Below are 13,812 nucleotides of genomic sequence, written 5' to 3'. Positions count from 1 at the left end.
AGAAAAATGTCTATTGTGCTGATGCTGGGTGTTCTATAGTAACCTGTTACATCAAGTTGAAGCATGGTATTGTTCAAGCTTTCTATTTCCTTACTGGTCTTCTGTCTACTTGAAGTCTCTAGTTCACTGTCACGCCAGTCCTCTTTCCTCTTTAAACCTTTCAAAGTCTTTGTTCTAGCCAGGCATGGTGGCTCACACCTGTAATCCCAAGACTTTGGGAGACTGAGGTGGGAGGATTGCTTGAGGTCAGGAATTTGAGACCAGCCTAGGCAATACAGGAAGACCCTGTCTCTACAAAAAATAAAAACATTAGCTTGGTGTGGTGGCATGGACCTGTAGTCCCAGCTACTCAGGAGGCTGAATCCCTTCAGCCCAGGAGGTCGAGGGTGCAGTGGGCTATGATCGCACCACTGCACTCCAGCCTGGATAACAGAGCAAGACCCTGTCTCAAAAAAAAAAAAAAAAAAAAAAAAAAAATCCTCTTTCCATTATAGTATGTCTGGGGGTTTTAGTTGTACTCAGCAGTGAGGAGCAGGGAAAATTAGTCCAACCTATCTTGTCCCTCAACTGTGTTTCATGACGTTTTATCTATATTACAAAAAAAATTCTTGAACAGAGAATACAAAATAGAATCAGACATCTTAGCACTAGTAGGATCCCTCTAGTCCAATCTTATTTTATAGAAGGGGCAATAGGTCCATGAGACTAACTTAATTCCCACAAAGCCATAGAGCTACACAGTAGCAGGGCTAAGGACAAGACCACAGACAGACACATTCATATTATTACATTCAGCACAGTGTAGTACAGCTTTCTGTATGTTCTTTCATCATCACAGCTGAAGGTACATTCTTGGTTTATATCTTCTTAATCACTGAAATACTCATTAACATGTTGTGATTTTCAGCTAATCTACAGCATAGGACAGAACAAAGTAACACTTTGGAAGAAAATGAAGGTGGCATCTTAGGTGATATATGTTTATAAATTCACTTTGGAATAATTTCTGATTTTCTAATACATGCATAAATAGAAACTATCTTGATACATATTAAATTCATATTTTGATGAGTAAAAATTAGGATGTTGTATATACCTTTGGAAGTTCATAAATATGCTTTAACAGGCAGTATATTAAGGTGATTCAATGACTTTTATACATTACATGAGGTCATTTGAATATATTATAGCAAGAGATTTCATGATGTTTGGTGTTTATTCATGGAATTTTAATTTCATAAAGAAAAAACAAACATGCAGTTTTAAAAGCAGTGACATTTCTCTATTGTTTACATTAATGTTTCTTGCTATTTTCTTATAGATATTTGAAAGTTGACAATATGATACAGGTTAAGTATCCAAAATTCGAAAATGCAAAATCCAAAATGATCCAAAACCCAAAACTTTTGTTGTTGTTGTTGTTGAGACAGAGTCTCACTATGTCACCTAGGCTGGAGTGCAGTGGCTCGATCTCGGCTCACTGCAACCTCCACCTCCTGGGTTCAAGCAATTCTCCTGCCTCAGCCTCCCGAGTAGCTGGGCATGTACCATCACGCCAGGCATGTACCATCATGCCAGGCTAATTTTTGTATTTTTAGTAGAGATGGGGTTTCACCATGTTGGTCAGGCTGGTCTTGAACTCCTGACCTTAGGTGATCTGCCCGCTTTAGCCTCCCAAAGTACTGGGATGAGGCATGAGCCACTGAAAGTGGCCTTTTTTTTTTTTTTTTTTTTTTTTGAGACAATGTTTTGCTCTTGTTGCCTAGGCTGGAGTGCAATGTCGTGGTCTTGGCTCACTGCAACCTCCGCCTTGCAGGTTCAAGAGATTCTCCTGCCTCAGCCTCCTGAGTAGCTGGGACTACAGGTGCCTGCCACCCTGCCTGGCTAATTTTTGTATTTTTTTTTTTAGTAGAGACAGGGTTTAACCATGTTGGCCAGGCTGGTCTCGAACTCCTGACCTCAGGTGATCCACCTGCCTCAGCCTCCCAAAACTTTTTGAATACCAACATGACACTCAAAGGAAACACTCACTGGAGCATTTAGGATTTTGGATTTTCAGATCTGAGATGGTCAACTAGGTAAGTGTAATGCAGATATTCCAAAATAAAAAAAAAAATCTGAAATCTAAGCCACTTCTGGTCCCAAGCATTTCAGACAAGGAGTACTCAACCTGTACTTCACTTTACTATCTTAAAAATTGATTTAGTATGTGTTAAAAATAGATTCAGTATATATGTTATGCTTTAATAACACTTACATTTAAAAATGGATTAGATAGCCCTGTAAGAGACTTACATAATCAGCAGAAATTCCCCCCGCCCCACCAAAAAGAGTGTGTGTGGTCTAAAACTCTTAATTTCTCCCAGAAGAATTTACTATTTTGAATCATCAACTGTGTATTAACTTGTGGAAAGAATAATTTAAATGACAGGATATTAATTCAAAGGATAGAGTATTAAAAATGGTATTGAATATTTCACAAATTCAGGGCCTACCAACTGCCATTTGAGTTTAAGTGAGCTGCAGTTTTTACTTCCAAATAAAACAAATGTAGTATTTTATAAAAAGTTGTATCTTAAAAATTTGTCTTTGAAAAAAGTAGCATGATTACCATATTCCTACTGGGTTCGATATCACTTTCAGGACCTGATTTTAGCCAGACGACGAAGTTAGATGAGGAATTAACTGAATGGACCACAGTTGTTCTGGTTTCCTCTCGAGGCCATCTGTGTTCATGGCTAGCCTCTCACAGCAGTATACACAGGACCTGAGGCACACAGTGACTAGTTCTTCCAGCAGGACCTTCCTGTCACATCCTCTAGCCCTGTTCACAAGAGTCACCACAAGAATCCCTTGACTCCCAGGCCATCCCCTGTGATCTGAGTTCTTGTCCCCATAGGGTCTGAGTACATCCCCTAAGCTGACCTCATGCCTCCCCAACTCCAGAACCCCTTTCATTGTGCCCTATAAGAACTCATCAATAAAATTCCCTATATTCTCAACCTCTTCTCTATTCCTTCCTCTTGCCCTAATTCAGTGCTTCTCAACTCTGGCTGCACTTCAGAATCACCTGGGGAGGTTTTTAAAACTCTCAGTGGCCGGACCTCAGCACTCCATACCAAAATCTCTGGGAGGGGCTCCAGGCCTCAGCAGGTTTAAAGCTCCCCCAGATGATTCCACTGTGCAGCCACGGGTGAGAACCACTGGGCTAACTAAAACCCTGTCCTTCCGTCAGTTTCTGCTCCCCAGACAGAACTCCGTTGGAAGGGGCTGTTTCTCTCCCACAGCCCTACCGGAAATGGAACTAGAAGTGAGTAGGAGGCTTGCTCCCCGTGGCCACTTCCAGAACACTACAGCCATTTTCCCTACAATCTGGCTTTCTAAATCTCAGGCAGCTTCTCAAACATGCCAGGACCTCTTGCATGCCTGTTTCTCTGCATTTGGGGTTTTTTGTTTTGTTTTGTTTTGTTTTTTTCCTGCAGTAAAGCTCTGCATCTTTTAGCCAGCTAAAAAAAAAAGTTCTCTTGTTTCTTTAAAACTAATTTTATTGGTCATCTCACCCCTTCCATGAGTCTTCTTGGTCTCTCTAAGCTTAAAGGTATTCATCAAATGCTTCTCCCACAGCGCTTTCACCTTCCAGTGCTATTTTTAGTACTCATTACATTGCTAGTGAGGAATACTTTGTTACATATAAGGTGAGAAATTAGTGGCAGAAATAGGAAAACTCTGAGCACGTTAGTCTGCAGGGAACCCCAATTCATCAAATGTGGTGCTAATAGAAAACTTAAAAGATAATGTTTTACACCCCCAAAATCTTTTCTTTATTAAAGATAGTTACACTGAAGCTGTGGCTCTATCACAATTGCCATAAGAAAACTGTCATGAGATCAACACAATTAAAAGGACTTAGCTACTGAAGTACCAAATAGTCCCTTAGCAGATAACGGACCTACTGAATAAACACAAACTCATGGGGCACAGTGGCTTATGCCAGTAATCCCAGCACTTTGAGACGCTGAAGCGGGCAGATCACGAGGTCAGGAGTTCGAGGCCAGCCTGGCCAACATGGTGAAACCCCCATCTCTACTAAAAATACAGAATTAGGCTGGGCGTAGTGGCTCACACCTGTAATCCCAGCACTTTGGGAGGCCGAGGCGGGGGGATCACGAGGTCAGGAGTTCGAGACCAGGCTGGCTAACATGGTGAAACCCCATCTCTACTAAACAAAATACAAAAAATTAGCCGGGCATGGTGGCGGGCGCCTGTAGTCCCAGCTACTCGGGAGGCTGAAGCAGGAGAATGGCGTGAACCCGGGAGGTGGAGCTTGCAGTGAGCCGAGATCGCACCACTGCACTCCAGCCTGGGCGACAGAGCGAAACTCTGTCTCAAAAAAAAAAAAAAAGAACAAACACAAACTCTACAGATGGCAATTTACTGGATTTATTAAAATGACACAAACAGTGGACTAATACATTTAACTCTCACTTTAACACTGCTCTAGGCTGGGCACAGTAGCATATGCCTGTAATCCCCAATACTTTAGGCTGAGGTGGGAAGATCACTTGAGCCTGGGAGGTCAAGGCTGCAGTAAGCCCTGAACATGCCACCGCACTCCAGCCTGGGTGACACAGCGAGACCTCGTCTTAAGAAAACAAAAACAAACAAACAAAAACACAAAAGAACGCACTGCTCTATATGAAATAGTTTACTTTAATTGCTTTTTGGTTATTTATGCTATAAATAAGTCTTTAAAAAAAAAAATGTCACCTCTTCAGAGCTGAGCCAAAAGACCATGCCCTAGTCTCTAGTCTTGCCACAGGAAAATGTGAAACACAAACTACTTAATTGTGTATATAGTCACTAGGTTCTTCTTGATCTTACCTATAGTATGAAAAATAAAAAGATGTTTCTTTTAATTTATTCCTTTTCCTAACTCCAGGGCCCCATCTGTATAACTTAATCCAGATGTTCATATCACTGGCTTGAATAAGTACGAGCCAGCTAAACTGCATGTTATGCTGAAAACCTATACTCCATCTCTCTCACTTGATAAAAGAATAATATGCTTTTGGTGTATGTAGAAACGATCTTTATATATCTCTGTATGCATATTGCAAATGTACAAACTCATTTTTCTTATCTACTTAAAACCTGGAAAGCCAGGTTTGGTCTGTCTGTCTATGATCCCTAACTACTTGAGAATAGTAGTTTTCAAATTTAAGAAATCCTCATAAGAGAACTTCCAAAACTCTTGAGATTCAACCAACACAAGTTGGTCTGAAACAAAATTGTTTCTTCATGATACGTGAATCCAGAGATACGAGTAGCTCTGAGCAATTTATGAACCGATTCTACAACTAGGGAACCTATAGTAAAAGGTACTGCCAAAGCTAACAAAGGAAAAATATATTACACAAAACAAGCATTCCACTTGAATATTCAACCTTGACAAATTTAAAACAATGTTATCTAGGCCAAATGATAAATTTATCAGAACCTGATTTGACTTTAAAATAGAGCCCTTTATTTTGACCTTTGATCCTTTCCCCATTGCTTGTTTTTGTCAGGTTTGTCAAAGATCAAATGGTTGTAGATGTGTGGTGTTATTTCTGAGGTCTCTGTTCTGCTCCATTGGTCTATATGTCTGTTTTGATACCAGTACCATGCTCTTTTGGTTACTGTAGCCTTGTAGAATAGTTTGAAGTCAGGTAGCATGATGCCTCTAGCTTTGTTCTTTTTGCTTAGGATTGTCTTAGGGTCTTCTTTGATTCCATATGAAATTTGAAATAGTTTTTTCTAACTCTGTGAAGAATGTCAATGGTAGTTTGATGGGAATATCATTGAATCTATAAATTACTTTGGGCAGCCAGGCGCAGTGGCTCACACCTGTAATCTCAGCACTTTGGGAGGCCGAGGTGGGTGGATCATGAGGTCAGGAGATCGAGATCATCCTGGCTAACACAGTTAAATCCCGTCTCTACTAAAAAATACAAAAAATTAGCTGGGCGTGATGGCGGGCACCTGTAGTCCCAGCTATTTGGGAGGCTGAGGCAGGAGAATGGCGTGAACCCAGGAGGTGGAGCTTGCAGTAAGCCGAGATCACACCACTGCACTCCAGCCTGGGTGACAATGTGAGACTCCGTCTCAAAAAAAAAAATTACTTCGGGCAATAAGGCCATTTTCACGATATTGATTCTTCCTATCCATAAGGATGGAATGTTTTTCCATTTGTTCGTGTCCTCTCTAATTTTCTTGAGCAGTGGTTTGTAGTTCTCCCTGAAGAGGTCCTTCACATCCCTTGTTAGCTGTATTCCTAGGTATTTTAATCTCTTTGTAGTGATTGTGAATGGGAGTTCATTCATAATTTGGCTCTCTGCTTGCCTGTTCTTGGTGTAAAGGAATGCTTGTGCTTTTTGCACACTGATTTTGTATCCTAACAGGTATTTTATAAATAAAGATATCAATGGTCAAAGAAGCTAGGAAATTGCTGGCTTTAACAAAATTTACCAGCTTTACTTAACTGTGGGCCTCCAAAGCCTTTAGTGAGCTCACTTGCACAGCAACTCTCCCAGAGGGGTAGAGGGGCAGCAGTCTGCAAATCTGTACCACAGAGCCCTATTAATATCTCCCAGAGACTGTTTTATCACAAGCAGTTTGGGAAAGACTAGAATATATAGGTATCCCATACAAGTGGTTAGTTAAGACTCTCCTAGGGTCAATATCAACTTGACATGGCACAAAAACTAGATATAACCATGTGTTTATTGCCCAGGACTTCATATATTTGAATATGTGTGTCCCACTTACAGTGGGTGAAAGGAGGGAATAGGGGAGAGAAATGGAATGTGGATCTTCTGCCTCTGTTTCTTACACACCTGTTCCTAAAATCTGAAATCTCCATAGTTAGGCAGCTGAGCCGGAGGCTTAGGCTGAGTACTGGGCTCACTGTTTATATTGTGATGGGAAATCTAGTAGACAAAGAAGCAGACTCATTCATTAACAGTGACTAGAGAATTCCCAGTTCCCCCACTCAGATCTTTGGTGACTAAGCTCCAAAAGCAGGCAAGAAGCCCACCTCAAGCACCTCAGATGAAGACTGCCAATAGCAGCAGCATATTTTGGGACCAGGAAGTAACTACTGGCATTTGTACAGCAAGAGAAAGCTAGGAGGTTGGTTACAAAAGCCCTTTCAGACAGGTCTTCCATGCATTCAACCAAGTGACTCTCAAGCCCCAGGCGTGAACTAGCAGCTAGCAAATGCCTGCTCATTTTGTTGTGACAAAGTCCAGGTTTGCTGTTGGTGTGGAGCAGGAGCCTCATCTCATCAAGGTCCTCCTTAGGGGCCTGTGATGAAAGCCTCCATTGCAAGTGCAATGGATCTGCTGTCTGGCTGTATACATAGACCCTTAGACTCCAGTGATGGTAACAGGAGGGGCCTTTAGGAGACAGACAGCAATTTGGGAGCTGGCTCTACCATTTACTAGCTATGCCACCTTGGGTAACTTGCTTAGCTCCCGTATACTTCAACTTCCTTATCTGTAAAAAAGGGATAGTATTAGTACCTGTATCTACCTCAGAGGGCTTTTGTGAGGATTAAATAATGCACTGAAAGCACTTAGCACAAAGCCTGAATTATTGGAGATGCTCAATAGACATAGCTAATAATTTGAATGAGAAGAAATTACAGCCAAGGAAAGGCTTAGGGCAAAACTAAGGTTTGGCATTAGATATACAGCAGGGACTCAATAAATACTTGTTGACGGTTCAACCAATATCTCTTAAGGCCAATGTTAGATCCTGGAAAGGAGTTCTCGCTGGTTTATATGCAGGTCAGGAAGAAATGGGCTTTTTATTACCCTTCACACTAAAGCAGGAAGCCAATACCTCATAGTATTTGCATCTCAAGGTTGAGTGGATGCTAAAAACCATTTCATTCACTGAAAGAAGGACAAGCATGTGTTAAAAGTGGTTTCAGTGACTCATGAGTCCTGAGATGTCCCCATATGGAAGGATAGCTCTGAACCACCCAGAACAATGAAGTAGAAACAGGGACTGTCTACTGAGAAATTTCCCAACATTTTCTGCCAAAAATCAGAAAGGGTCTTTAAAGATAGAAAGTTTCTTCAGCAGCAATTAATAAAAGGAAAGATCTGTAGCACCATATACCACACTCCATGGATTTACTGTTTCCTTCTCATTTTCAGCTCTGCAAAGTATTGATGAGTAAGGCCATAGTGGCACATGTAAATAAGGCAGAATTAATTTAGGGGTAAAACAGATCTTGGTGACATGCTCTCCCACTCCTGCTATTTCAGCTTTTTGTTCTGAGGAAAAGTACCATCCTAAAGAAAGCACCATAGTCCAAAACCATGGCACTAACCCCATGTTGATAACCAGTTATTTTTCGTTTATGTAGAATTAACACAGCTCCTAAAGTGCTGACGAAAATATAGGCACTCAGATTGCACATACTATACAGAAAACCCATGTCCTACCTCCAATCAGAGAGAGGCCCCTTCTTCTACTCTTCTCTGGGGATGAAAACAGATGTACCCCTGGACAACCAAGAGTGAACTACTATATGTATGCTTGGTGGCTTATTGAGGAAACTTCCTTTTTCCACGTGAGGCTGGGGAGCTGGCTGGATGAGAATAAATTAAACCACTCTCTGCTCTCTTCACAGGGTAACAGCTTGGGAATCTCATGGACCTGATCTATGGCGATCAACCCTTGCAAAGAAGCACAGCGATAGGACAACTTCCCTATCACCGAACAGTTTACATAAATCAAATATGTCTCCTACCTGTGATGGACAAGGTCTCGGAGGGAGCGCAGGTGGTGGGGGTAACAATCCTGACTTGGTAGCTAAAAAGAAAAACACATACTGTTAAGGATCACCCCCAAAAACAAACAACAAAAAACTCTCACGCTTGTTAACTTGGAATGGCAATGGCATTTGCACTTAACATCTTTAAGTTTTTACAATCCTTCTGAAGGCTTAAGAAAAAAGAGTACATGTTATTTCTAATCCCTTTTTCATTTTCATCCTAACCCAAACTCAAGTATTTATGTAGGCTGTTATGATTAAGATGACATAATAAAACTACAGAAAAGACACCTAAAACACAGCATGGGAAAGGTGGTCAATTCCTCATTATTCTAATGTTATTTAGTTTCAAACAATCTAGGACAAAAGTCAGAAAGGGTCTTCTTTGATTTCTCTCATATTTCTCCCCAGCTCTCAGCCACTACACTGCTCATTAGCTCAACGAGTAGGCTACAGAAACTAAGGGAGCTGGAACCCAAATGAGGAAGCTTGGCTACCCTGTAAATGCTCCTGGGAATGGATCTGAAAGCAGTGAGGGAGGCTGACAGTGATGGACTGAAATGATATTTAGGTATTCCTCAAAGACCTCATTTTCTTTTTCTCTCCCTAATATTTATTATCAGGGATATCTAAAGCTGTTTCCAAAATAATCTGGCCACATCTGAAGAGTCTTTACAAAGTACCAGTCTAACTTGAAATTTTGTGAGATACAGAGAATACTGGGTTAAGCCAAGAACATCTGAATTGTACCTTAGCAGTGAAAATAAACAGCTGCTATGAAATTATAAATAAAGTTCATAATAACACACAAGAAATAAGTTTAGCATTACACACTGGCAAGTTAAACCACATTCTTTACAAACTCCTTAGAAAAACACCATCATCCAAATAACTATATGTAGTTTATTTGCAAATTTGTACTATGCATTTGGACAATCTTCTGTGCCTTAAAAAATAAATCAGAGCAATGTACCAAGAATATAAAAGATTTTGCAAATTACTGTTGATTTCCCTTAGCTAGCTGGATCAGACAAGCTAGAAGACGGAGTTTAGTGTGTTCCACAAATGTAACTCAGGGTAATATCACAGAGATTTTCATTTTGAGCCAGTGCATGGATACTGTACAATCATGTGGGCCTATCTATGATTTCTCTCAATCTGTCTTTCATTAAAATTTATGAAACACATTGGTGGGTCAAAACTCCAGAGGTGGTGAGACCTTGAACAGCTGTCAATAACAAAGCACACAGCAGGAGAGAATGCTGAAAGTCTTCAGGAATGATTCATCTCGGGGTTCCTAGTCTTTAGATCCTCACAGATTGGACCTTTAAAATTAATTTACTTTCAAAATAAATGAAACAGGCCAGGCATGGTGGCTCATGCTGTAGTCCTAGCACTTTGGGAGGCCAAGGTAGGCGGATCCCTTGAGCTCAGGAGTTTGAGACTGGCATGGGCAACGTGGAGAAACCCCTTATCTACAAAAAATACAAAAATTAGCCAGGCTTGGTAATGCACGCCTGTAGTCCCAGCTACTTGGGAGGTTGAGACGGGAGGATCACTTGAACCCAGGAGTCGAAGCTTCAGTGAGCCATGATTGTGCCACTGCACTCCAGCCTGGGCAACAGAGTGAGAACCTGTCTCATTCATAAATAAATAAAATAAAATAAAATAAATCTATGCAAGCTTCTAAGGGAAAGGCGAAGCAATTGTATTAATGTGTGTTAAAACAACTCTTTATTAACAAAAAAGAGGACTATACAAGATATGATGAGCCATTTAATTAAATTGACTTCTGCTTCCAGCTAAGATGAAGTAACAAAAAGCAGATTTACCCACCCATTTAAAACAACCAAAGACACATAGAAAAAAATATATATGAAACAACAGTTTTCAAGGCACTAGAAAACCAGACAACAAGACAGTGACCCCTGAGAGAGAGAAACCAACCAGGTAAGCCCTGTGGCTGACTGTCCCTACTCACTGCCTTGAGAGTTATTAGAAACAGTATTTAGATCCTGATTCGAATCTCATTAAGTTCTTTTGTATGATTTAATTTTTTTAAAAGACAAATACCCTGCTCTTCTAAAAGATGATGTGTGCGTCTATTTCTGAATACACTTTTAGATAAAAGCATGTCACCTACAACACCATTTATTGGGGTTTATCAGAAACTGCCCCAAATAAGAAGAAGAAATGGGGTAAAAGACTGAAGCCATTTAATATGGAATCCTGTTTTAGTTTCTCACAATTGAGCTTCAAGCAACAAAATGGTATCACAAGTATGTGTCCGTTGTTCATTGTGAATCTCTCATTGTAAGAGTTGGCATAGGTTATTTTCCTCATTAAATTCTGAGAGCATTTTTGGGGGGGAAGCTCCCACACTTCTATAAAAAATATTATACTTGACAGGATATCACTCTGTTGCCCGGGCTGGAGTGCAGTGGCATGATCATTAACACTGCAGTCTCAAACTCCTGGGCTCAAGAAGTCCTCCCACCTCGGCCTCCTAAAGTGTTGGGATTACAGGTATCAGCTACTGTGCCCAACCATATTAAATATTAAGAGCAGCTTTGTTTCATCTTTTCAGTACCTTTGCCATGTTTTTTATTTTTCCAGTCTTACCTAGTTAGAATTATCTACTGTAAAAGTTGAATTTCAATGGCAATAATGGGCATTCTTGTCTTTTCTTGATCTCAAAGGGGAGCATTTACTAGCTCACCATAGGGTATGGTGTTGGTGTTTGCTGTAGGTATGTTGTAGATACCCTTTAACAGATTATGAAGGCGGTGTGGCCAGTGGGTAGTGGGCAGCACAGAGTGCAAGTCTCTTTTGTTCGGCTGAGGGGAGGGCCGTTGGCTGAGGCCTGTGGTACGCCATTTCAGTGAGGGGCTCCACTGCGGCTACCCTTGCTGCTTTTCTGAGCGCCACTCCCGCGGCTGACCTGATGCGCCAGTAGTACAGCACCGATTCCTCTCTGGCTCTTGGGTGCTGCTCTGAGCAGCATCACCCTTTACACCAGAAAGCTGGCGCATGCTATTGGGAAAAAAAAAAAAACAAGAAGAAAGTGGAGGAGGTGCTAGAAGAGGAGGAACAGGAATATGTGGTGGAAAAAGTTCTCCACCCAGTGGTAAAGGGCAAAGTGGAGTACCTTCTAAAGTGGAAGGGGTTCTCAGATGAGGACAACACATGGGAGCCAGAAGAGAACCTAGATTGCCCCGACCTCATGAGTTTCTGCCGTCACAGAAAACAGCACATGAGACAGATAAATCATAGGGAGGTGAGCACAAAGCTGATTATGATTCTGAAGATAAGGGAGAGGAGAGCAAACCAAAGAAGAAGAAAGAAGAGTCAGAAAAGTCATGAGTCTTTGCTTGGGGTTTGGAGCCGGAGCAGATTATTGGAGCTACAGACTCCACTGGAGAGTTCATGTTCCTGATGAAAGGGAAAAACTCTGATGAGGCTGACCTGGTCCCTGCCAAGGAAGTCAATGTCAAATGCCCACGGGTTGTCATACCCTTCTATGAGGAAAGGCTGACATGGCGTTCCTACCCCAAAGAGGATGATGACAAAAAAGATGACAAGAATTAACTCTCCTGAGTACCAGTCCCTGTCACATCTGACTGTGGGTTTCAAGTGGGAAGGAAAGAAGTTCTACTTGTCTTAACACCACAGAGGTGGCTTGAGAAGATGCCCTTTGAAGAGCCAGTATTGTTTCTGTGCCCTGCAGCAGCCCAAGTGTTTTAAAGCCATTCCAAGCTGTATAGTTTGCACATCCATCTCAGTGGAGGGGAGGGGGATAAGTGCTTCAAAGCAACCTTTTCTGCGCTTTGCTGAGAAAAAGCAAAGGACCCTCTATGAAGGACAAAACTTGTAGAACTGGGTGTGTGGGAGAGCAAAAACATACTGTAGATAATCAAAGAGCATCTCCGCAATGCACAACTTTCTTCCCAATAGTGTTAACTCTGCATTTTTACAGCGTAGCACATGTGTAGTTTTTGGCTATTACTGGTGTATTATGTGGGAGAGGGAGTAATGGGAAGGGGGGAAAGGAAGATGGGTAGCATCATTTTGATTAAAATTTGGGGCCTGATAGGGGAAATGTGAAGCAATGCAAAGAACAGAAAACTAATGATTTGCTTCTATGTCCAGAATATTTTACCTTTGAAAAAAATGTCACTGGCACCATAAATACGGACTGTGAGAGACTGTTTAAAAGCTGTGAATGTCTGAAATCTATAAGCCAAAGTGTTTCCTGCCTAAACTTAATGCACTTAGTCCCACAAAGGACTAAGCCAGTTAATAAGTTACCAGAGTTGCCATTTTGGAGATGGAAATTGACTGAGGAAGGAAGGTCTTTTATTGGAGAGTGTATAGTACAAGCAGATCATTCTGCCTCAGAGGTACTAATTCCTGAAATTAGAAGACACTTTCTTTTCCAATAATGAAGTTATAAATATCAGCTTGTTCACCCTAGCCACTGGCTGAGGTGTTGGGGTGGTAGAGGAGATGGTAAGACAGGAGGGAAAGTAAAGGGCCCACGCTCTTAGTTGGGAGAACTTTTGCAGCCATTCTCTTTTTTGAGCTTTGAACACTGAAACCATTGGTGGCAGGGTTCAGTCACTGATAGCACAAGTTTCACTGAATTGATTCAAGAGTTGAATGATTTCAAAACTCTTGGTCTCAGGAGAAGATTAAACTTTCATACTGGGCAGTGATTCACTTTAAAACACACACACACAAAAAAAAAAAACAAATAAAACCACTTTTTAAGAAATCCTAAGAAGTAACTGATACCCAAAATGCTCTGTCTTGAGTCGTGAGATTCATCAGTTCTTGATATCATCTAGACTTGGATCTAGAGCTACATTGTAAAATCTTTTTAGGCATGTGTTAGATTTCTTTGAAAACTTTGTTTGAATGTAAACTTCATACCACACTGTCAGTTTTTATCTTAATAAAACTATAGATTTATAATCCCTGAAAAG

General features: G+C 41.0%; 1 protein-coding gene and 1 pseudogene across 12 annotated transcripts in view; one reads left to right on the top strand and one right to left on the bottom strand.

Annotated features, from left to right (window-relative positions):
* REPS2 (RALBP1 associated Eps domain containing 2) overlaps window positions 1-13,812 on the bottom strand; it is a 200,542-nt gene that overhangs the window by 37,921 nt on the left and 148,809 nt on the right. For all 12 annotated transcript variants that reach the window (XM_050777643.1, XM_050777646.1, XM_050777637.1 and 9 more), the window contains one exon: window positions 8,804-8,865. In XM_050777643.1, the coding sequence (XP_050633600.1) occupies window positions 8,804-8,865 (62 nt within the window). The remainder of the gene's footprint in view (window positions 1-8,803; window positions 8,866-13,812) is intronic.
* On the top strand, window positions 10,960-12,415 carry LOC126946753 (chromobox protein homolog 1-like; annotated as a pseudogene).

This window comes from Macaca thibetana, chromosome X (genome assembly GCF_024542745.1).
Source record: "Macaca thibetana thibetana isolate TM-01 chromosome X, ASM2454274v1, whole genome shotgun sequence".
Lineage (NCBI taxonomy): Eukaryota > Metazoa > Chordata > Mammalia > Primates > Cercopithecidae > Macaca > Macaca thibetana.
Note: the sequence above shows the minus strand (reverse complement) of the source record. Positions and strands in the feature narration are given on the sequence as shown.